Genomic DNA, 25,109 nt, shown 5'->3' on the forward strand with positions numbered 1-25,109 from the left:
TTTTTAAGTTAGTAAACATTTTTTTCCTTCCCTGCCATCTCCAGACCTTCCCCTCTCAATCTCCCCCCCCCCGAAAAAAAGAAAAAAGAAACAAATTTCCACCATAGTTAGCCAAGTCCAAAATGTGTCTCATTCTGCACAATTAGTCCTGGTGAATTCTTTTGCTTGGCCCAACAGAACATTTGGGTTTGACTAAGGCTTAGACCAGACCCTTTTCCTTCATTCCCGGGTAAAATCTTGACCTTGAGGGTGGTTAATTGCTCTTAATCATGATCAGCATCTACAGTAGCACTGATCTGGAAGAGGCCCTTACTTTTTCTCCATATTTGGTGACAGCGAAAAAGAGAATTAAAATCTCAGGTCAGTAGCATAAAGTAGAGGACTTTAGAAAGGGGAGATCTTCGAAAGAAGATATTTGCTCTGGTACTTCTGGCGACTCAAAGCACTAAAAATAGGAACTGTGCACAAGAGAAGATGAGGGCTTTGAGCTACATGCTTAATTGGTGGATGCCTGCTCTGAATTGTTAATGTGTCTTTGTGGTTATACGTTGTCATATATACTGGTTAACATTTCATGGCACTCTGAGAAGTTCCGTTTGAGTAGATTCGGGGTAGAAAAGTAGGCAGTCCCTATGGGATATGTTCAGCTCACTCTACTCTCGTACTTGGAGAAGGAAAGGCAAACCACTCCAGTATCTTTGCCAAGAAAACCCCAAAAGCAGACACAAAGTGATGGACATAACTGAATAACAATGACAAAAACAACTCCTATTCTATTCCTTGGCCTTAATTTCCTTGTAGATAACTGTGATAGAAAGAGACCATAAATCCAAATAAATTTGTAAGCTTCCAACAACTCCTAGATAACCTTTGTGGGATGACCCCGTTTAAGTTATAAATAAATCAGCAGATAAGGAGGTTAACACAAAGTGAGTACCTTTTAAATGTCTGCCACACTATTGAGTTCACTCCAGTATACTCAAAGAGCAGTCATAGGGTACCCTGATTATTTACTTCCAGTAGTTTGCATGCAAATATCAGGAAATCTTTACAACAGGCCTGTAGAAGATCATTCATTTTCATTTGTAGCTTCAAAGAATTGCACAAGGGAGCTATTGGGTTTAACATGAACTCTAAATCTTGCCCAGGTTGTGGGATCTACCACATTCAGCTATAAAAGCTGAAGGAGTTCCCGCAAGATGCTTAGCTGGTGATAATAAAAATAACTGGCATTTATACAGTACCTTAAAGTTTTTAAAGCTCTTTACGAATATTATCTCATTTAATCCATACAACAATCCTGTTCAGTAAACATCACAGTTATTATGAGCCTTATCTTACAGATAAGTACATTTGAGTTTCAGAGAGCCTCAGTGACTTATCCAGGGTCATAGGAACCTTAATTTGGGGCTGGATGGCACCTTAAAAGTTACCTAATCTAACCCCTTCATTTCACAGATGAGAAAACCAAGGTTTAGAGTGGTTAGGTAACTGCCTGAGGCCACACCGGGTGGTAAGCATCAGCTTCAATCTGAACCTTGGTGTCCTGATGCTAAAGATAGTGACCCTCATAAGCTAACCCTCTCCTACCTTTCCAGGCTTCTTCCACCTTACTCCCCAACATGTATTCTTCAATCCAGTGACACTGGAGTCCTGACTATTCCATGAACAAGACACTCCCTCTCTTGGTTCTGGACATTTTCCCTGGCACTCTCCCATGACTGGAATTCTCTCCTTCCTCTGCTCTGACTACTGACCTCCCTGGCTTCTTTTAAGTCCCAACTAAAATCCCACGTTCTATAGGAAGCCTTCTCTAACCTCTTTTAATTCCAGCGTTTCCTCTTTTACTTATTTCCTACTTCTCCTATATTGTATATTTTTGTTTGCATGTTGTCTTTCCATTAGATTATAAGCTCCCTGAGGGCAGGGACTGTGTTTTGCCGCTTTATATATCCTTAGTGCTCAGCACATTGCCCAGAACATGGCAAGCACTTAATAAATGTTTATTAAATCAAATGAATGAATCTTTCCTTCTTGCTGCACTATAGCTAGGATAAGACACAGAATTTGAACCCAGATCTTGTAAAGTGGCCAGTCAACAGATACGTATCCAGTGTTTATTATGTGCCGGGCTCACAACAACACTGGGGGAGCAAGTCAGGTGTTATGATTATCCTCATTTACATACGGGAAAACTGAAGCAGAGAAAGGTTAATGACCTGTCCAGGGTCACACAACTAGTAAATACCTGAGACTGGATTTGAACTCAGGTTTTGATGATTCCATATTTAGCCCTCTATCCATTGTGCTGCCCAGCTCCCATCATATCATATCATATCATATCATGTCATGTCATGTCATATCATATCATGTCATATATCACATCATATCATGTATCATACATCATATCATCATATCTCATTTCACATAATATCATATCCTATATTACATTATATTATGTTATATCACATCATATATTATGTTATATTAATTATATTACAATATATGTCAGGACTCCATTAGCTCACAAGCTTTCTCCTTTTCTTAATTCAAATGACCCCTAAAATCTAACTCCTACAAGGAACTGGTCCTGCTATGCACCACCTGTTCAAACTTGGATAAATTATTTAATGTCTCTGGGCCTTAGCTGCTTTGTATAATCAAAGGGATGCTTCGGAGGAGGAAAGGCTTCAGCAAAGAGAAAAGAACTAGCCATAGTGTACTAAAAAAGGAAGAAAAGAAATAAAAGAGGTTCATTGAAGCATTTTTTTAAAGCACAGAGGAAACAATTTGCCTTTGGAAGTAACATTAAATTTTACATACATGTACATGTGAAAAGCAAGCTGTACGTAATAGAATTTCAAGAGTCCATATATATTCTTCCTTTTCTGTTCTATATTATATATATATATAAATGTTCTCTTTTTTTGGTGTTCATCATCAAAAAATAAATAATAAAAATTTAAAATGAGAAGAACAAACAAAAATGTTAAAATTCCCTTTACTTTCTAAATCTTAGAATGCTTCTCTGACTGCCAGAAGAGAAATGGTCACTTCTCCCCCAATCCGACCACGTCTCTTTACTCATCACTTTTTTTCTGATCTTAAAATCAGCCTTATGGTATAGTGGACAGAGGTCTGGCCCTGGAAACAGGTAGACCTCCCTTCAAATACTGCCTCTAACAAGTACTTAATAGTTGTGTGACCATAGAGGCACACCTCTCTGAGTCTCAGTTTCCTTAGACTGAAAATGGGGAAAATCGTACCTATAATATGTAACTTAGAGACCATTGTGAAACTCCAATGATATAAGGTATGTTAGATGTTTTGTGAACTTCAAAGGGCTGTCAGTTAATATTATTAATTAATATGTCTTGGAATTATGAAGTACATTGAGTTACACAAAGCACTTTACTCTTCAATGCTAAGGGAAGGAAGTAGTGAAAATATAATAAAAAAGTGAAGTGACTTGCCCAAGGTCACAGAGCTAATTAAGTGTCAGAGAGCCTTTGTGACTCCAGATTCAACTCTCATTCTACCATAACACACCACCTCTAATAGATTTGCTTGCATAATAATAATTTTATTTGTTCATTAAGTTTTTTATTTTACTAATTTTTGCTCATTTGTTTAATATTTTCCTAGTATGTCTTCCCATCTTTGACTTTGCCTGTTGTAGAGTTCAACCTTATCAATTTGGAAAAACATCAGAAGATTTGTAGAAACTGATGAAAAATGAAATGAGAAGAAATATAAGAAGGCTGTAATAGAATGTTGAATCGTTTCAGTTGCGTCTGACCCCATTTGGGGTTTTCTTGGCAAAGACACTGGAGTATTTTGCCATTTCCTTCTGCAGATCATTTTACAAATGAGGAAACTAAGGCAAACAGGGTTTAATAACTTGCTTAGGGTCACACATCTAATAAGTATCTGAGGTCAAATTTAAACTCTGGTCCTTCTAACTCCAGGGCTTGTGCTCTATCCACTGCACTGCCTAGCTTCCTGTGGTAGAATATATACAATAATATAACCAGGAAGGCCACCAAAAAGGAAGCCAAATTCTGAGTGATAGTAATTACCAGTCTTAGTCCTAGAGGATCAATGACGAAAAATACCTTTCTTGTCTTGGTTGAGAAGTGGGGGATTGGGATAGCATATCATATATATGATCAGACTAGATCACTATATCAGTTGGTTTTGCTCAACAGTTTTAAGAGACAGATCATTTCTGAAGGCAGGGAGGGTATGGCCTCAAGTGACTGTGACAGACAAACAAAAAGTAGCAATAAAATTTATTTTAATATATTTCAACTTCACAAAGGCAGGAGTTGGCATATCTTTAAAAATTTGTTTTGTACCATAGCAGTAGGAGGTCATAGAGTTAAATAAATCCATTTAACAATGAGATAGAGTAACCTGCAACTCATCAAAGCTGTGATCCTTGTATCCAGTTTTCATAAATAATTACTGATTGAATTTACACAATGCCTTTCCTTCAAAGAGCTCAGGGCACTGGACAAAGAGACTTGAAAGCATAGACAAAACCAAATAGCAATCATGATTAGTTTTCATAATAGAAAAAGAAAAAAAAGAGGAAGAAAAGGAAAGAGTTTACTTACTGAAAGGTTGGCAATGAGAAAAGAGAGAAAAATGTCTATCTAAAATAACATGAGAAGAGTAAAATTGAGCTTAAATAAGCTGATTAAATAACTTATTTTCTCATTCAAAGGTCAAGAACACCACTGCTATTATATTAGCATATGAACTGATTCTGTATTAGAGGTAGGCATCTGGGGGCACTGATCAGAAAGATTATCTAAAAAGTGGATCTAAAAAACAAGGTAACCAGTCTCAGTCAAAGAGTAATATTACAGTAATCCTTTGGCTTCTGTTGCTTTCCAATCCTTAACAAAAACAATTAGACCCAAGTCTCCTGAGAAAGAACTCATTTTTTGAATAACAACACCATGTGAAATTCATGAACTACAAAACAATTCAGTATTCCATTCTGTGTGGCTTGACCCCTGGTTGGGGATAATGACATTTTACAAATCACTACTCTCTGCAGCTAAACAGTCAGGTCAGTAATGAGTTCTGAGTGGGGAGATGAGCTTCCCTGTATTTAGTGATTGAGGAATGTGAAAAGGGTGTTAAGGAGAAAGTGACAAAATTCACAACAAAAACTCAAAATCCTAAAAGAAGGTACAGACTAGCTAGATCAAATGAATCAGTCAGACAATGAGTATTTATTGAGTACCTACTACATACATGGTCGAGGGAGGATATGTGTGTATGTATGTGTGTGTTTGACACATAACATTCTATATTATGCTATATACACTCTATACATATGTGTACATCATGTACATATATCATCATATAAGACATATGTCATTGTCTCTATAAAGTAATGGGATTTTGGAAAAGGGTTCGGGAGATTGTTGGCTGTTTGGGAAAATTAACATCATAGAGTCATCATAGAGCTGGAAGGCATCGCAGAGATCATCTTCAGGTATGGGGAATCTACAGCCACACATGGCCCTCTATGTCCTCAAGTGTGGCCATTTGACTGAATCCAAACTTCACAGAACAAATCCCCTTAATAAACGGATTTGTTCTGTAAAACTCAACCAAAAGGCTATACCTGAGGACCTAGAAAGTCACATGTGTCCTCAAGGCCACAAGTTCCCCACTGCTGCACTGTTCAATTCCTTAATTTTATACATAGGAAAACTGAGGGAAATTGACTTGATCAGAGTCACACAGGGAATAAAGAACAGAAACAGAATTGGAACCCAGGAGTGTGACTAACTCTATTAGGGAGCAGGAAATAGGTATGTGAATTACACTTCTATGTCTGAATCACTGGATAACATTAGAGAAGCACCTTAAATACACTGGGATTCAATTTCTCCATCTGTAAAATGGTATGGGAGTAGAAAATAATAATGTCTTATTTATCCAGATTCACTTATAAATGAATGAAAAAGCATTTGTGAAGTGCATATGTAATAATGGGAGTTAAAAGATCTTCCCTACCCATTAATAGACCTCAGGTGGAGCCCATTAAGGGAAGCTTGATTAGGGGAGGCTTGTTTTGTAGGAAGGCTCATACCTTTTGTTAATTTCTAATGAGGCACTGGGTCAGGAGGGTCATGATGCCCTCCAGCTCTGAAAATACATATATATATACTCTGAGGGGAGGTTTTGCTTTGGGGCTTACTCTTCAGAAGAAAGTTCATATGTTAGATGAGACTCTGGGTAGCCATTCAGGTTCTTTCTCCCACCCCCAAGTTTTAAAAACTCAGATGCTGGTGCTTCTCTCTCTGGTTACTATGTATGTGTGTAATGGTCAGACAGCTGGATCTGTCTGTCGATCTGTGATGTATGTATTGCTTATGGTCAAACAGAAACCTTCTCTGTTGGTCTTTATTTCTTTGCTTGTATTTTCTCTCTTGGTATATGTGATTAAAGAAGATTGTTGACCCTTCAGAAGTTACTTTTCTTTTAGAAAAGTAGATCTAAGAACCTATGCTAACAGGCCATCCTGGATGTGTCAGGGTGCTTGCTGCTACAGTATATTATTGACTAAGCACTGGGGAAACATAGTTATGATAGGCACTGTTGCCAGAGAGTTCATCTTCTGATAGGGAGAAACACTTATCCAGTCAACCTCAATGATCCAGAATATGGCTGAGACCCAGGCAGGAAGCAAAAAAAAAAAGACCTCTTAACAGTCAAAAGAGATGTCACAGATTTCATGTACTTTCCTGATAGGAGAACCCTTCTGGCCCTGTAGCCTCTACAGAGCCTTTTATTCTGACTCTGGATGTAAGTCTAACAAGGTTAGTGATCCATTTTCCCCAGCTCACATCAGATCAGAAGCAGCAAATTAGAGGTGATTTATATCTGATGGTGGTGAAAGAGGTGAAGGGCTAGAGAGGGAATGTACTAGAGGCAGGTCCATTAACGGTAGAGAGAAAGAAAAGCTGACAGTCTGATAGTGAGGGCAGACAACTGGGGGTGAGGGGGGAGTGATAAGAAGCAGACATGAAGGGAAGCAGAACAGACAATGTTATTGAAGAAAAATATGAACAAACAAGACGAAGAGCTGGTCATGTAGGGAAAATGAGGGATAACAGATAGACAAGCCATGTGCTCTAATGGTCTATTCCTGTAGATGAGGAGAAGAGGAAGCAAGAAAGGCCCCCTAAGTGGTCAGGTGGAACTCTTATGGCAAATTTATGGGAAAACATAAATAAGAGCTACACAGAATGCTCAGTCATGAATGGGTTGGGTTCTCTGATGTGGAAGGGAATACTCTATATCTATGAGATCTTGGAAATATAGGAATATTATTATTATTATAGAAATACTTTTGGTCAAAAATTGTCAAAAATGGAAGTACAAAAGTTCATATAAAGAGGTAAGCTTCAGCTAGACAAATAACTCATTTCTGTGGAGCAGTCTATTGCCCTCAAATTCCCAAAGAGCCCTGAGAATAGCAGTCCCCCTTTCTCCCCCGCCCCCACCAACCCAGCTACTCAGCAGACATCATCTAGGGGAGCAGCCTTTGTGCTAACTGACCTGAAAATTGCCTCTGCAGATGCTGGAGCTTCTCAGCAACCACAGCTGGTGAAGATTCGAAAAAGAAAACTCTTGACACCAAAGTCCTTAGCATTGTCAAATGGTTCAACATTAGAAATCAGGATGATTTTTATTCATGGAAACAAAATTAAAGATGCATTATATTATCTCCTTTGCCATTGAACCCTAAGGACCACTGGGCTTTTCCACGTGACTGGTAGCTCAAACCTCCCATATGTGTCTACCCCTAACAGAATTTTTAGTTACTTGAACTTTACTTTTCTATTTCAATCTCCAGTACTTAGCAAGGTGTTTTGGGTTGAGCTTAATAAATGCTTTTTCATTCCTTCCTTCCTTCATTCCTTACAGTAGCTGTGACTTCACCTCTCAGACATAATAGACAAATTCTATGGAGATAGCATGGGTTCTAGAGATGTGACAAAAAATCATTGCATGAACAATACTCCAGTGACTTCTCAGTAAGTGCTCTGCTTGTTGGATTTAGCAACTAAGGGGTTAATGTCAAATCCCACACCAATACTAAGTCCTGAAAAATGAGAGTTGCATTCCAAATAAGTTGACTAAATATAATCACAGGAAATATGCACAACGAGGAGGGCAGCCAAAAAAAGTCAGGAGCTGCTGATTACTTTATAAACTGATTTTAAAAATGCCGAGTTGCAACTGCCAAACAATGCTAACTATATGCAAGTCCTATCCCTTCTTTTTCTCCACCTTTGAAATAGTTCTGCTGAGGCTGATTTTTAAGGACAGTAAACTCAATAGCACCCAGAAGTGGTTCAAGTCAATGGCGCCTATTTTAGCTTTACCTGTTCTTAAATAGTGAAATTTAGCCCTCTACAGGTATGTAACATTGCAAACTATAAAAAGCCCCAGAAGGTGCAAGGGAAGCTGAAAAGAAATAAGAGGCAGGCAATATAACCAAATATCTGCCTAAGAACCTATGTCTCAGCAAATTCTATATCTTTGTTTATTTTAACACTCACTAAGAAAAAAAGTTCTGAGAAATGAAATTTCATCCATCTATAGCTAAATTCTTCTCTAAACTTCCTCAGATGATGATCTGATTATCAGCTGCCATTTAATTATAAGGAGCATTAACAAGTAGCTTGAATTAAAAATCGCTTTCTTGATCTTGAGAATATTATAACATCACTTTCAGAAAAAAACAAAAAATCAGACAGCTTCTTCATCCAGATCGTTTGCCACCCTTTGATTTCTTTAACCAGTCCATCTGACATCTTTCAAAAATGCTGGTGGAAACTGTATAGCTGTCAGTTTGCCCTTCATACAATGGATTATAAAAGCATCTTGTTCGGAGAGACAGGTAAGAAACCAAATTGAGAAGAGTGGTGGAAACAGCTTGATTTTTCTACTCCAAGCTAAATTTCAAGGGGTTGAAGAAACCTCAGTACAAATGAATTGTTGATTGGAGTGAAAATAATATGTATTTTTGCATGTACACAAACAAGATGCAAATTCTTTCCCTCATAGCATTAAGAGGTAAAGATCTAACTGATTGACTAATACTCCCCTTCTTTGTAAATCTTAGACTTTCTGAATTGAAAACTTGGATAAATATTACCAGAAGTTGTTGGTTGTCATTAGTGCTGTTGCTTCAGCTTCCTCTTCCTCCTTCTCTGGAAGTACAGTGACTACTTTTGGGTTTGATTCCATTGCTGATCAGTAGAAAAGCTTTAACCTACTTTTTAACCTTTTCTGACCTGGGCTATCTTGACCCTCCTCAGGCATCTCAGTGGCCCTTCACTTCTGAGTTCACATACTGGTACAAGACTCAGCATAGATATCTGATAGGCCTTACTGCTGCTCAGAACTCCCAAGCTCAAGTGATCCACCAGCTTTAGCCTTTCCAGCAACAAACACTACAGGCATGTGCCATCATGCCCAGCCAGAATTTGTTCTTAAAGATTTAAAAATTCTTACCCAGACCTTGACAGCATGGGAATTATAGGAGGTTTTTTTTTGTCTATGCCTCACTTTTCAAAAAGAGAAAATCCCTGACTTCCTATTCTGGAAAATGGGTTATGTTTAATTTTAAATAATTCCTTTAAAGGTAGTAATATTAATATCCTGTTAGAAAATTAGGTTTCTTAAAGCCCGGTGGCATTTGGATGCATGTTTGTAACTATAGGTATAAATGGATTGGGACAAACTGATAGAATCAAGAAATGTTAGCTCTGGATGGATCCCTGAAAGTTTTATTTTACAACTGAGCAAACTGAGATCTGGAGAGGGGAAATGACTTGCTCAAGTCACAGAGGGATTTATTGTCAGGGCCAGAACAAGAATGCAGGTCTCCTCACTTCCAGTCTAATGTCCTTATTTATGTTTATAATACCACTCTCTCATGTTTCACCTTTTACAATAAAAGCCAATCGTCATTCTAAGGAGGAGACTTAACAATTGTTTGGTGGTAGAACATCTTTTTGATGGAAAGATATGAAGCATGATGGGAGGAACAGAAGGAGAATATTACAATCTTGAGAGAAGTGACAGGATGGAGCCATGTGGAGATCACTATACTGTCTTTCGTTGTTTTTGAGTCATTTTTCAAATGACTCTTTGTGAGCCCATTTTGGGGTTTTCTTGGCAAAGATTACACAAGTGGTTTGCTATTTCTTTCCCCATCTCATTTTACAGATAAGGAGGGGACAGGTAGGTGGTGCAGTGGATAGAGCACCAGTGCAGGAGTCAGGAGGACCTGAGTTCAAATCTCACCTCAGACACTTGACACTCACTAGCTGTGTGACCTTGGGCAAGTCACTTAATCCCAATTGCCTCATCTGGGTCATCTCCAGTCATCCTGATGAATATCTGGTCACTGGATTCAGATAGCTCTGGAGGAGAAGTGAGGCTGGTGACCTGCACAGCCCTCCCTCACTCAAAACAAAGTCAAGTGCAAGTACAAGTACAAGTTATTTCTCTGATGGCATGGTCTTCTTTGGCAATGGAGGACAAACACACACACAGATAAGGAAACTGAGGCAAGCAGGGTTAAGTGACTTGCTCAGGGTCACATAGCTAGGAAGAGTCTGAGGTCAGATTTGAACTCAGGAAGATGAGTTTTCCTGACTCCCAGTCCAGTGCTCTATCCACTGTGCCACTTAGTTACTTAGTTTTTATTTATTCAAGCAGTAAATCAAGACATCTATGTCAAGATTAAGAGGGCAAAAATGCTAAAAAATACTTTCTAGAGCCAATTAAGACTGTTTTCTCAATGTATTGCAAAAGATTCCTCATGGCACTTTTATTTAAATGTCTACTCATTTTACAGTTACTCTGTGAATTTGTGGATATTTTCTTTGGCTCCTGTTTCTTTTTAAAAATTCAAATGCATAAGAGGTTTGATATTAAGGCACCCTTTTATACATTAAACAAAGTTGATCTAAACAAGAGAACAAGGAAAGCCAAACAATCTCTTAGATAATAAAGTGCTTACCTAGATGAGACAAATTACCTCTTCTATGGGACCAAGTAGACTGGAGGGTCAACAATCAGTTCCCGGAATGGTTTCATTCAACTAGAAATCAGATCAGTGAAGGAATGTGCATCTGTGCAGTTCTCTTCCTATGGTCCAATATAACACTGGTTCTACAGCCCTGGAGTCCCAAGGGATATATGAAATTCTTTACAGAAAGTTTGATACTAGGGGATCCTAAATGGCATCACCATTATAGAGGCAACACTGACTTTAAAAGCCTTGGAAAGGTGACTCAGTATGACCATGAGACCAGCTGATGATTCCCGTCTTCCTTGAAGGTAATTTCAATCAAATGTCACTGTAATAATCTAATTAGTTTTTAAAACACTTCACCTTTATTAAGCTATCAATCAAACATTTATCCTCCTCCTACACTATGTGCCAAGCACTATACTAAGATTTTCAAGGTGGAAAGGACCTTAGGCTCATAGATGTAATAGAACATTTGATCTAGAAGGACCATAGTCTTCCTAGCTGAGCCAAGAACTCTGACCCACCTTGCTACCTCTGACCTACCTGCTACCTACCTACTTTATTTATGGTGAGAAAAATGAGGTTCAGAGGAATGAAGAGACACACCCAACAGGGCCAGGGCTAACTGAGTCTCAGGTCATTGCTCTGGCCACTACAAATATCTTTCTTCTAAGGAGCTAGACATACTTTTAATATCTCACATGCCAGGCATTGCCTACACTTTTATCCTATTCTTGATTCCTCATCATAGTGTAGAAGTGACCCTAACTTCTCAAGGGTTCTGCCAATGAAATATAAGCATTGGCAGGTCCTGCCAGGCTGCAAAGGCTAGGGTATGGGTGTAGTGACAAACCACACATCTTTTATCTGAGACCAGTCTAGCTAAGTTTGGAGAGACTCCAAACTTGGTCTTGGAGTGGCAAAATTTTTAGCAAAGATATTCACACCGACCATCTGCACAGATCACTGAAGTGACTTTATTTTTAAGAACATCACATGAAGCGGGGGTGGAGCCAAAATGGCAGACTAGAAGGACACATTTACGCAGGGTCCTCCCCACAGCCCATAAAATACCTATAGAGAGGGACTCTCAACAAATTTTGGAGCAGCAGAAGTGGAGAACAACAGAGTGGAGGAGATTTCCAGCCCACGGTGACCTGAAAGGCCCACAGAAACGTCAATTGCACTGGACACGGAGCCCAGCGTGGAGCCCAGCCCAGCCTTGGCCTAGTGGCGTGGGGCAACGAGACTCTGGGAGGAGGACACCTCGGGGGCGGAATCTCCAGTCGCAGTAGCGGGGCCTCAGATCCCTTGACCCACAAGCACTGAAGGTCAGTGACTAATGGGGTTTTATCAGCAGGCCAGGAAGGGAGAAGGGCTTTCCCATAGCTCCAGCAGCAGGCAGCAGCCACAGAGCCTGATAAGCAGCCCCTACGGAAGCTTCCTTGTTGGAGCATAAAAACCTCTGGGGGTGTTGAAGAGCTGAGTCTTGCCTCGCCCTGGGTGGAGGCCCTGGCCTAGCTGGTCTTTGTCTCACACTGAATGGCGGCCTGCCCATACAGCTTATCTGAAAATCAGCCCCCAGTGCTGACTTGGAGGCCAAGTGGCTGTGGAGAGGTATCTGCTAAGATTCTGGGCATAAAAATCCCTCTCTACGTCCAGACCAGTACATGCTTGATTGGGCCACCTTGGAGGAACTGAGATCTCACAGATTCCCAGAGTATACCCTACTCTTGACAAAGGACTCAAAAGTCAAGTAACTGGTTGGGAAAATGCCCAAAAAAGGGGAAAAAAATAAGACTATAGAAGGTTACTTTCTTGGTGAACAGATACCTCCTCCCATCCTTTCAGATGAGGAAGAACAATGCTTACCATCAGGGAAAGACATAAAAGTCAAGGCTTCTGTATCCCAGCATCCAAAATAAATATTCAATGGGCTCAGGCCATGGAAGAGCTCAAAAAGGATTTTGAAAATCAAGTTAGAGAGGTGGAGGAAAAACTGGGAAGAGAAATGAGAGAGATGCAAGAAAAGCATGAAAAGCAGGTCAACACCTTGCTAAAGGAGACCCAAAAAAATACTGAAGAAAATAACACCTTGAAAAATAGGCTAACTCAATTGGCAAAAGAGGGTCAAAAACCAATGAGGAGAAGAATGCTTTCAAAAGCAGAATTAGCCAGATGGAAAAGGAGGCCCAAAAGCTCACTGAAGAAAAGAGTTCTTTCAAAATGAGAATGGAACAGATGGAAGCTAATGACTTTATGAGAAACCAAGAAATCACAAAACAAAACCAAAAGAATGAAAAAATGGAAGATAATGTGAAATATCTCATTGGAAAAACAACTGACCTAGAAAATAGATCCAGGAGAGATAATTTAAAAATTATGGGATTACTTGAAAGCCATGATCAAAAAAAGAGCCTAGACATCATCTTTCGTGAAATTATCAAGGAAAACTGCCCTGATATTCTAGAACCAGAGGACAAAATAAGTATTCAAGGAATCCACGGAACACTGCCTGAAAGAGATCCAAAAAGAGAAACTCCTAGGAACATTGTGGCCAAATTCCAGAGTTCCCAGGTCAAGGAGAAAATATTGCAAGCAGCTAGAAAGAAACAATTCAAGTATTGTGGAAATACAATCAGGATAACACAAGATCCAGCAGCTTCTACATTAAGGGGTCAAAGGGCATGGAATAGGATATTCCAGAAGTCAAAGGAACTAGGACTAAAACCAAGAATCACCTACCCAGCAAAACTGAGTATAATACTTCAGGGGAAAAAATGGTCTTTCAATGAAATAGAGGACTTTCAAGCATTCTTGATGAAAAGACCAGAGCTGAAAAGAAACTTTGACTTTCAAACACAAGAATGAAGAGAAGCATGAAAAGGTAAACAGCAAAGAGAAGTCATAAGGGACTTACTAAAGTTGAACTGTTTACATTCCTACATGGAAAGACAATATTTGTAACTCTTGAAACTTTTCAGTATCTGGGTAGTTGGTGGGATTACACACACACACACACACACACACACACACACACACACAGAGCACAGAGTGAATTGAATAGGATGGGATCATATCTTAAAAAAAATGAAATTAAGGGGTGAGAGAAATATATTGGGAGGAGAAAGGGAGAAATGGAATGGGGCAAATTCTCTCTCATAAAAGAGGCAAGCAAAAGACTTTTCAGTGGAGGGAAAAAGAGGGGAGGTGAGAGAAAAACATGAAGCTTACTCTCATCACATTTGACTAAAGGAAGGAATAAAATGCACCTTCATTTTGGTATGAAAACCTATCTTACAATACAGGAAAGTGGGGGTGAAGGGGATAAGCAGGGTGGGGGGGATGATGGAAGGGAGGGCAGTGGGAGGAGGAAGCAATTTGAAGTCAACTCTTGGGGAGAAACAGGATCAAAAGAGAGAATAGAAGAAATGGGGGGTAGGATAGGATTGAGGGAAATATAGTTAGTCTTACACAACACGACTATTATGGAAGTCATTTGCAAAACTACACAGATATGGCCTATATTGAATTGCTTGCCTTCCAAAGGGAAGGGGTGGGGAGGGAGGGAGGTAAAGAAGTTGGAACTCAAAGTTTTAGGAACAACTGTCGAGTACTGTTCTTACTACTAGGAAATAAGAAATACAGGTAATGGGGTATAGAAAGTTATCTGGCCTTTCAAAAGAGAAGATGGGGACAAGGGAAGGGAGGGATGTTAGAAAAGAGGGCAGATCTGTGATAGGGGCAATTAGAATGCTTGGCGTTTTGGGGTGGGGGGAGGGGAGAAATGGGGAGAAAATCTGGAACCCAAAATTTTGTGAAAATGAATGTTAAAAGTTAAATAAATAAATTAAAAAAAAAATAATATCACATGAAGGCCAATACCACTGAAACTTCCCTGGGGTTACCTGGTGAGCCAGAAATGATTTCTGTACTAGAATTCAAGTTCTCTAGCCTACTGCACTACTGGCAGACCAAAAGTGTTGTCCTTTGTTTCTCCTGAATTCTTCTTAATTCTGTTTACCTTCACTTCCCATTGTCCTTTGTCACCCCCTGGAAATTGGAATAAACATTGCAGAGGTAGATAGTCATGTAATATTAGCAGAAACTTGGCTGAGACGGGGTGAATACAACATACCAAAAACAGAAAACCTCAAATTTTGAGGGGAAAAATATTGGCCTGTGGGAGCTAGGGTGCACTTGAGGTTGCTGAGTTATTTTTTTAAGATGACTTGGGGAGGGAGAGTTTGGAAAACATGAAATATAAGTAATGCCACACTGTTGGTTTAGAAACAAAGATGTATTATACATAACTTCGTTTATTCACAAAAACTTCATGCATGGTATATTTAGACATATGAAAGCCCAGATGATTCAGGAAAAATGATGCCTTTTTTTTTTCTTCCAAATTTATAGGGAAAACCCAGAAATGTCTTTGGAAAAATTTCTGACATTTGAAAAATGAATTTCTTTGGCTTTTCAGGTTTTCACATTTCCGGCTCAGAACCAAAGCCAAAGTACAGTAATTCCTTTTTCTTTTTCATAGAGTCAGCAGGACATGGGAGCCATAATATGGAAGGTCAGCTGGATCCAAAGCATGGATTTTCACCATTATCAGCAACAGTAGCAATGACATAACCTCTTATATGTATATGTAGAGAGCTTTACAGTTTACAAAGAACTTTAGTGGGTATTTTATCACTACAACAACAGGTCTTCTTTCTATTCTCCAGACAGTATGGTTTCCTACCTCCATACGTTTGCTCACAAAGTTACCTCTGTTTAGTGTGCCCTTTCCCATCTAATCTTACCTGATTCTCATACATCCTTTATGGCCCAGCTCAAGTGCCACATCCTCCAAGAAATCTCTGACATATTCATTGGAAAGTGATTTCTCCTTCCTATGATCTAACAGAGCACATTCTAACGTGTACTGTCATTACTGGTGTCTTATCTACTCAAGTAGATGGCAAACTCCATGAGATCAGGTCCATCTCTTAGTAATCCTATATCATTTACCATTTTAAGAGTTGAGTATTTGTTTAATTGATTTTAGTTGAAATAATGCCATGGGGTAAACAGGGTAATTTTTAACCATATTTTTTACAGATGTGAAAAGTGAGGCTCAAAAAAGTTAAATAATTTACTCAAGGTCACATGGCTAGTAAGTGGCCAGAGCTGAGACTAGCCCACAGGTCTTCTGACTCCTAGTTTCATGCTCTTTTTATATTTAGACTAATCTGAGCTGACTAAACTGGGCAGCTAGGTGGCACAATGAATAGAGTACCTGCTCTGGAGTCAGGATGTTTCCTCTTCCTGAGTTCGAATCCAGCCTTAGACACTTATTAACTGTGTGTCCCTGGGCAAGTCACAACCCTTTCTCCTTCAGATTCCTCATTTATAAAATGAGCTGGAGAAGAAAATGGCAAACTGCCCCAAAATCTTTGTCAAGAAAGTCCCAAAAGGGGTCACAGAGTAGGACACAAGTGAAAAGTAACCTCTTGAAAGTTATAATGCAAGTTACTGTGTTGGAGTTCTATGGTTTTCTGGATTGGGGTACCTCCACAATGCAAGTTGGGTAAACCTAGGCAATGCTAGGTTACTAAGCAGAATTTCTGCTACTTTCCCCCAGCCCTTCTCCAACCATCAGCCAGGAAATACACCCAGAAGTGTACATACTATGTCCCCAAGTCGTGGGGAAATACCTGTGTTTTGCAGAAAGTACCAGCCCAGAACCCTGCCACAAAATAACTGAAGGGAATGAGGACTCCATTAACTGCATTCACCCTTTGGACCGCTCAAAGGGAAGTAGATCACTGGTTCTTACTTTCCTACCCATACTTTTCTTACAAAGAGGCAGAAAATCAACCATTTTGGATAATGGCACCCATAGGGAGGGAGAGCTTTGGTGTGTGAGATTTATAAACTTTTCTGCTTAGAAAATTGCCATGGGGGAAGTGAGTCCCACAGTACTTTAAGGGTCAGGAACAGGGGTTTTCTGTCCTATAATAATGCTCTTGCTCATGGTTATTCGTGACTCTACAAATACCATTCATCATGAATTCTAGAGAGCAAGGCCCTTGGAGATTCCTGCTGTGGTAATCATGTTCTTCACCACTCATGCATTACACACATAACCAGAAGTCTCTAAGCACCAACTTTTCTATGATTTTGCTATGAGTCATGTAGCTAAACTCCAAAACAATGAGATAAGAAGAGCGTGTCATGCTCCTAAACTAATCTCCCCAGTCTGAAGGGCAGGGTAATGAACTGTGGTTCACTGTATCCCCTAGTTCCTGTCTCAATGAGTTGCTTCCCCAACTTGCTCCTAACACTGAGTGCCTTACAAAATACATACCAAAGGTTGGATAGATGAAAAGCCCTTTTCTGGAAATTTGGCTAAGCCCTCCAACACTCCAAATGATTGTGGACTTGGGGGACAGTGGGAGTAGGTGACAGAAAGGTGGGAGACACAAAGCCTAGGAAACAAAAAAAAAATGCTAGAAGTAACCTTAGGGATCATCTAGCCTAACCTCTTCAGTGTTCAGAGAAGGAAACTGAGGCCCGGGGAGTGGAAGTAAAATTTGAAAAGGTCATACAGCCAAATCAGCGGCAGGGCTGAGACTAGAACCAAGGTCTCCCAACTCCTAATCGAGTATTCTTTCTATGAATTAGGAGAAATAACAAAGCTTTTAGATGTGTGAGAACAGAAATGATTACCTAGTGCCACTACTAGAGACAGTCACAATACTCATCATCTCTAGTCCAGGGGTTTTAATTTGGGGCCCATGAACTCCCAAGGAGTTGATGGATAGATTTCAGGGTGTCCTATAAACTTGGATGGGAAAAAAATTACATCTTTGTTTTCACCAACCTTTAACTGAAATTTAGCATTTTTTCAATTATTCTGTGAAGGGGTCATCCATCCATAGACTTCACCTGACTGCCAAAAGAGTCCATGACACACATACTAAGGTTAATAATCCATATCCCACTGTAATCCCTCTTTCTTTCCCATAACCCCACAGAATAAGTAAGGGACTTGCAAAGAGACCAGGTCAAAAGTGGAATGACTGGCCTTCTCATTGTCTCCTCTTGTTCTGGCCGGTAAGTGTGATGCCTAGTGTCTCCAATGCACACACACACGCACACACACACAACCATATACACACTCCTCCACACTAGCCCTACCCCCTCTAACTCCCTTTAATAGATTGTCTTCCCTCATTAAGTTATAAGATCTTTCAAGGCATAGACTATCTTGTTTGCTTATACATTGCACATATATATATATATGAATATATATATATATTGCATATACATATATATTCAGCATTTAGTAATGTGCTTTATACATGGTTGTTCAGTCGTATTTTTTAGTCATGTCTGACTCTTTGTGATCCTATTTTGAGTTTTCTTGACAAAGATACTAAAGTCTTTTCCTTCTGCTCATTTTACAGACGAGGAAACTGAGGCAAACAGGGTGAAATGACTTGTTCAGGGTCACACAGCTAGTAAGTGCCTAAGGTTGGATTTGAACTCAGGAAGCTGAGTTTTCCTGACTCCACCCAGCACTTTATCCATTGTGTCCTTGCAGAAATGATATAGATCTTCATTTGACAGATGAGGAAACTGAGGCAAAAAGGATTAAGTGACTTGTCCAGGGTCACGCAGCTAGTCTGAGGTCAGATTTGAACTCAGAAAGATGAGTCTTTGCTCTATCCACTGTGTCACCTAGCTGTCCCTTGTACATAGCACATATAGTAAATTATCTATCTATCTGTCTGTCTGTCTGTCCATCTGTCTGTCCATCCATCCGTCCATCTGTCTCTCTGCCTGTCTGTTTGTCTGTCTGTCTGTCTATCCTCTGACTCTGAGTTTCATCTCTTCTCTTTCTATAATACATGACCATTGAACCAATGCCTTATGTATGCATAGAAAACCCAGAGTTCTCCAATCTAGGTCAGAGGTGGGACAGCTATTTAAGAAGTTCATCCCAAATAAAAACCTGGCTGAAGGAGGTGCTTAATTAGGTAGGATCTAAATACCTAGCCAAATTTAGGAAGAAAAAGAGGAAAAGAGAAAAAATGGTAGTTCTGAGGATTTTTTGTTGTTGTTGTTTTGGAGAGGTGGGAGAAAAGGAGGCTAGAAAGGAAAGTAAGGGATTCCCAGGCACTAGAATAGTTTCCAAGTATACAAATTACCACTGGGCCTGCCCTTGCCCCTCCTCATCAATTCTTCTCAGTCACAGTGAGGATACCATTTTTTCCCAAATCCCATTAGGAAATGAGAGACCCAGCAACTCAGATGGAATGTGAGTTATTTCTCAAAGGGGAAACTCTAAAATGTTTCTTTTTTTCCCCCCTCAAGTCTGTCTTTACAATCAGGATTGGGGCTCCCATCCATCCAATCAGGTAAATACAAGTAATCTAATTTCCCAAAAAAGAAACAATTAAGAGGAGAAAGTAGAAGATAAATCAGCAGTGAAGTCTGAACTGGGCAAAACTGCTGACCAAGCCAAGCCTACTTCCTGCTCCTAGCAGAGAACAGCTTGCCCTTTCTCCCATAATTTCCCCAAGGGATCCCGTGACATCAGTTTCCCATATACTTCAGTAACAACCTCAAATACCCCCACGCTCCCAACCCTCCCCCCACATATACATATACACAAAGAGAATGATGATATCCCCATAGCATTAGAAATTATCATCTTTCTTTTGCTTCATCCAATTCGGGATTGATCTGGTCTTTACCTGAGTTATATAGTCTCAGAGTTAGAGGACTTTGGAATATAGGCGTAGGCATGGTAGGAATTGAAGATGATGGGTAGGAGCTATGGACAAAGAGATGCTTAAAATGAGTTAGGCAGGGGGCAAGAATATAGATTCTTAAAGTAAGAAGGGATTTTGGTCCACTCCTCCATCACTTTGCAGGTAAGGAGTATCTATGACCTAGAAAAGATAAGCTATAAAGTGTGATATCCAAATGAATTATTATTAAAATAGTTATTCAAAGGCATACAGCTAGTCAACCAGCCAGTCAATAAAAAATAAAGTGCTTATTCAAGGAATAGTGCCAAGTGCTGTGGCTACAAAGAAAGACAAAAGACAGACCCAGCCCTTAAGAAGCTCACATTGTAATGGGGGAAGGCAACATACAAACAACTGTACAAATAAGCCATATAAGATGATAGTTAGCAAAGAGAAGGCACTGGAATGAAGAGGGTTTGGGAAAGATTTCCTGTAGAAGGTGGGGTTTTAGCTAGGACTTGAAGGAAACCAGGAGGCAGAGATGAGGAGGGAGAGCATTCCAGCCACAGGGGGAACATCCAGAGAAAATGTCTGGAGTCAGGAGATGAAGGTTGTTTAGTCAGGAACAGCCAGGAAGCCAGAGACACTGGATTGTGGAGTAATTTGTGGGGTGAGAGAAGTGTAAAATGTTAGAAACTAGCTAGTGTAAAGGACAGAAATTACCACACTTAGGAAGCCAGAACCTCAGTAGTGACAGGATTATGAGATGTACCCCGAAGGGGATCCAGTTTCTGGAACCTCCTTACATCTCCATGGAGCCTCCTCCGATGGGTTCCTACCTCCAGGCTGAGTCACGAGAGAAGACTGGAAGGTGCTCCAGGTAGAGAGCTGACCCATATTAACACACAGATACAGATGTGATTGTAACTAAGGAGAAAGTTATGATAGAGGGGAAGAGGTGCTTGGCACATCTGGCCTGTGAATAAAGCACTCTACTTGGAGTAATGAAGACCTGAGTTCAAACCCTACTTTAAACTTAGTAGCTGTGCGATTTTGCATATTGCCTTACACTCTCTGAACCTCTATTTCCACATCTGTATAATAAGTGTGCTGGACTTTGTGGTCTCTAAGATTCATGATCCTACAATTCGTCCTTCCCCAGCTCTAGTCTCTGGGACCTCTCTTCAGCAGGTTCTGGAGGACTGGGCCACATAGGCTTTTTAGGAGTTCTTACCTTAAGCCGTGGGGCAGCGGGTGGTGCCAGGTAAGTCCTGCTGGTCCGCACCTGGGGGCAGTATCTATATTGCTCCGCTCTTATGGCCGACACAGGGGTCCTGGCTCCTCTTTTGTTCCTTGGCTCCATCAAACAGCAGCCTCGACTTCTAGCTGAAATCTCCTGAAGCTGTCCTGGATGTGTGAGGGACATTCCAGCAACATCCACACTCCATTGCACTGCCTTCGAAGTCCTGCTACAAGCAACTGGCAGAGCTGCCTGTAGTACCGAGGGCCCCAAAACAGCCCTGGGCTGGTGATCCATGCTCCACAGGGCTTGGGGAGCAGAAGTGATAGAACAGTTTGTGAAAGAACCTCTGGTCCCATTGCTCATCCCGAGAGTTGGACTAGGAAAGCGACCCGGCCATGCCTGTGGCTGCCCAGATTCCTGAGAAGGCAGAGCCTGGTGTTGCAAGAAATGAGACACACAGCCCTTCCCTAGGACTGGATCTTTGTCTTTTTCCTCCTCTTCCTCCTTCAGCAAAAAGCAGCTGAATGCAGCTGCCTGTTCTGTCCCATAGTCCTTTTCTGGCAGCAGCCACGAGGGAGTCTCTGCCACCCCTCCTTTCAGCCAGAGGTCTTGGCTTGCTGAGGGCTCTGTCCTGGGATTTAGGGAACCGTGTTCCTTCACGGCTACCCTCTGGGCAGCTGCTGAGGCTGTGGTTGTGGCTGGGGCTGTGAATGCTGGAGACGGGGCGGGAGTTCGGGCAGGGGAGGGCTGCAGCTGGATGAAGAGGAAGGAAGTTTTCATCTGCTGCTGCTGAGGTTGCTTAGCCATTTCCTCCAAGGGGGTAGGGCTGGTCCTTGCTGGGGACCAGGATCAGAGCACAGTGACCAAGGATGCAAACATCTGGGGAAAACGAAGCCGGGAACTTTCTGGGTTCAGCTGGGCCACTCCACTGTCACCCTGAAAGAAACAGCCAGGGGGGTTAGCTTTCATCAGAAAATCATAGGGATAGATTTGGGAGCCTGAGACTTCGCCCACTGTAGTCACTTCACAGAAAAGTAGGAAAAAAGTCAATTACCACAAAGTACAAAATTCGGGAGGCATGCTTGAAATGAAGAAGGAAGTATGGTGTGGTGTAATGACAAGAGTTCAGGGTGTGGAATTGAAGGATCTGGGTTTCAATCCTAGCTCTGACACTGGCGTAAATCCTTCCTCCTCTCCTGGCCTCAGTTTCCTTATCAGAAAAAAGTGGGAAAAAGAAGTCTCTTCCAGCTTTCAGTCTATGGTTATCAGGTAGTGGTCTCTCTTTCTCTAGGAGGAATTTAGGCAAAGCAAAACTTGTCTACCTGTGATGAATTTTTAATAAAACAGATGATGATGATGATGATGATGATGATGATGATGATGAGGGTGATGATGATGATGATGATTTATGTGGCACTTTAAGGTTTGCAAAATATTTTTAAAATATTATTTCATTTTGTCCTCACAACCACCCTGGCAGATGGGTCCTATTATTATTAATTCCCATTTTACAGATGAGGGAACTGAAGCAGAGGTTAAGTGATTTGTCCATATCACACATCTGGCAAGTCTAAGGCTGGATTTGAACTCATGTTGCTAACTCCAAGTCTAGCACTCCATTCCCTATGCCATCTAGACACTAAGCTTGTTATCATTTTACCATAACACCATAATAGAAACTATCACACATGCAATTGGTTTTTGGCTCCCTAAGATACTGTTATTTATTGGCTGACACATTTTCTTTTAAAAGAGTTCTCTTAGATCTGTCTTCTTTATATGTAATTACCCTGCCCACTTTCAAGTTCTCTGTGGAAGAAGAAGAATTAAATATATAGCTCTAGCCAACTAAATCCAGTGAGATTCCAGTCAACATCCATTTCTAAGGTAGGTGTAGGGCCAGATTATTAGGCTATAATACATGATATCACCCAAAATAAGCATGTAACACAAGGGGGAGAATCACATCTACTTGAATGGACTTGTAAAATAAAAACCTCTCCTCCAAAATAACCATCATCATACCAGTTTCACCCCATCCCCCATAAATGGATCATCTCTCTCCAGCCAAGTTACATCAGGTTTCTCAGAAAACAAAAGAGAAGGAAAAACTCAGAATAAAGGGGAAAAGACTCACACTTGGCAGATGTTACAAAGAAATTGCCTATAAATTCAATTGAATAATTAGAACACAGAATCCTTACTAGTTGTATTTCTCTGGTTGGAAAATAGCCTGTACCTAAACAGTGCCAAAGAGACTCTTATGCAGAAAAGTGGACTCCAGGAAAAAAATTTTTTTTTAAATGAAAAAGGTCTTCTGCATCGTTCATCTGAAAGGAGTCTGTCAGGGAAAGAGGAAAAAAAGCCCCAGCAAATAAAGCCTGAGACAAAGTGAGCCCGTAGCACAGGGAGTCTGACACCCTTGTTGCTAAGCACTGATGTCAAAGCCCTGTGCGGTCCCTTCCTCATTGGCCTCCTTGTCATTACTGCACATTCTCTGTAATCCTGGATTAATCAAAGGGAAAGGACGCTGACAGGCCACATACTTTGTTTCAAAGGGAACACTGGTTCCAAGGGTGAGTCTTTGGAAATTGTTGCACTGGGTGTTTGGGATCCTGTACCAGGATTTGTTTTTGAAATTTTCTCCTCCAACTCCTCTACCCAAAGTCATCAAGGGCTCTGCCAACATGTTGACCATGGGGGGAATGGTCCAGCCCATTTCTCTGAAACATAACCATCTCTGGTCTAGATGGAGGTGTGTCAACACACAGTTCTGAGAAACCAAGTCTGGGTATATTTCCATTATGATGCATAAAGCATCATTAAGATATGGTCTTCGCAACAAAATTATTTCAATATCCTAGATGATAGCTCATAATGTTTTATTTGATGCACTCTATGACTACGAGATACAAATATTGTCCTTTTTCCTCCCCTTGATCTATTAAATTGCTTTTTGTTGTCGTTAAATTTCTACCCAGATTTTAAAGCCCAACTCAAATGCTACCTTTTCCATGACGCTTTCCTTCTCATCCCCTCCACCCATGTTGACTAATTTTTCATTACAATCCCTACTCCTCAAAAACCTACACACACACACACACACACACACACACACACACACACACACACACACACACATTTATTCTGAGCCTCTTTGATGTACTGAAGCATTACTCTTATTAATTATGAGCATGCTTGTGTCATACTTTTATTATGTGGTTGTTTGTTCAGTTGTTTCAGTCATGTCTGACTCTTCATGACCCCATTTGGGGTTTTCTTGGCAAGAGCTGGCATGGCTTATTAGTTCCTTCTCTAGCTCATATTATAGATGAGGAAACTTGGCAAATACGGTTATGTGATTTGCCCGGGTCACACAGCTAGGAAGTATCTGAGGTCAGACTTGAACTCAGGAAGATGAGATTTCCTGACTCTAGGCTTGGCACTCTATCCACTGCGCCACCTAGCTGCTCAACCCCTTATACTGTAAGCCTTATGAGAACACTACATGTTCTGACTAAACTGCTTCCACCTCAACTCCCACCTCCCAAAACAATGTGCAGGTAAAAAAAGTCTAGGATTTGGAGAAAGAAGATCTGAATATATATGCCTGCTCTCCTGCTTAGTAGCCATATGACTCTGGACAAGTCACTCAATCTATCTAGGTCTTAGTTTCTTATCTATAAAATAAGGGACACTTTCAAAGGTCACTTTCAGTTCTAAATCCTTGGATCTAAGGCTCTGAATATAAGAGACACTGAAGAGATATAAGATCTGTTTGGGCACAGATTCCATGTTCTCTTTATAGCTACATCCCTCAGAAGACTATGAGATTATAAAGTGATGAGGCTATAAGTGAGGAGAGCTTGGAAATGGACTAGGAGAGACTTGCAAAGGATGAGACAAAGAGCTGAAGGCTTAATCAAGGTGAGACAGGAGGGAAAATGGTGGTTATGTTCTTAATTCTGGTTTCCATGACATAGGGTCTTGGTGATTGTTTGATATCCCATAGCAAGAAAACTACTTTTAAGAT

At 40.5% G+C, this 25,109-nt stretch overlaps 1 protein-coding gene across 2 annotated transcripts in view; it reads right to left on the reverse strand.

The window, feature by feature from the left end:
- PSD3 (pleckstrin and Sec7 domain containing 3) overlaps positions 1-21,898 on the reverse strand; it is a 617,602-nt gene extending 595,704 nt beyond the window's left edge. For both annotated transcript variants that reach the window (XM_072634977.1, XM_072634980.1), the window contains exon 1: positions 21,068-21,898. In XM_072634977.1, the coding sequence (XP_072491078.1) occupies positions 21,068-21,883 (816 nt within the window). In that variant the 5' untranslated portion in view covers positions 21,884-21,898. The remainder of the gene's footprint in view (positions 1-21,067) is intronic.
- Positions 21,899-25,109: the final 3,211 nt, after the last annotated feature.

This window comes from Notamacropus eugenii, chromosome 1, assembly GCF_028372415.1.
Source record: "Notamacropus eugenii isolate mMacEug1 chromosome 1, mMacEug1.pri_v2, whole genome shotgun sequence".
Lineage (NCBI taxonomy): Eukaryota > Metazoa > Chordata > Mammalia > Diprotodontia > Macropodidae > Notamacropus > Notamacropus eugenii.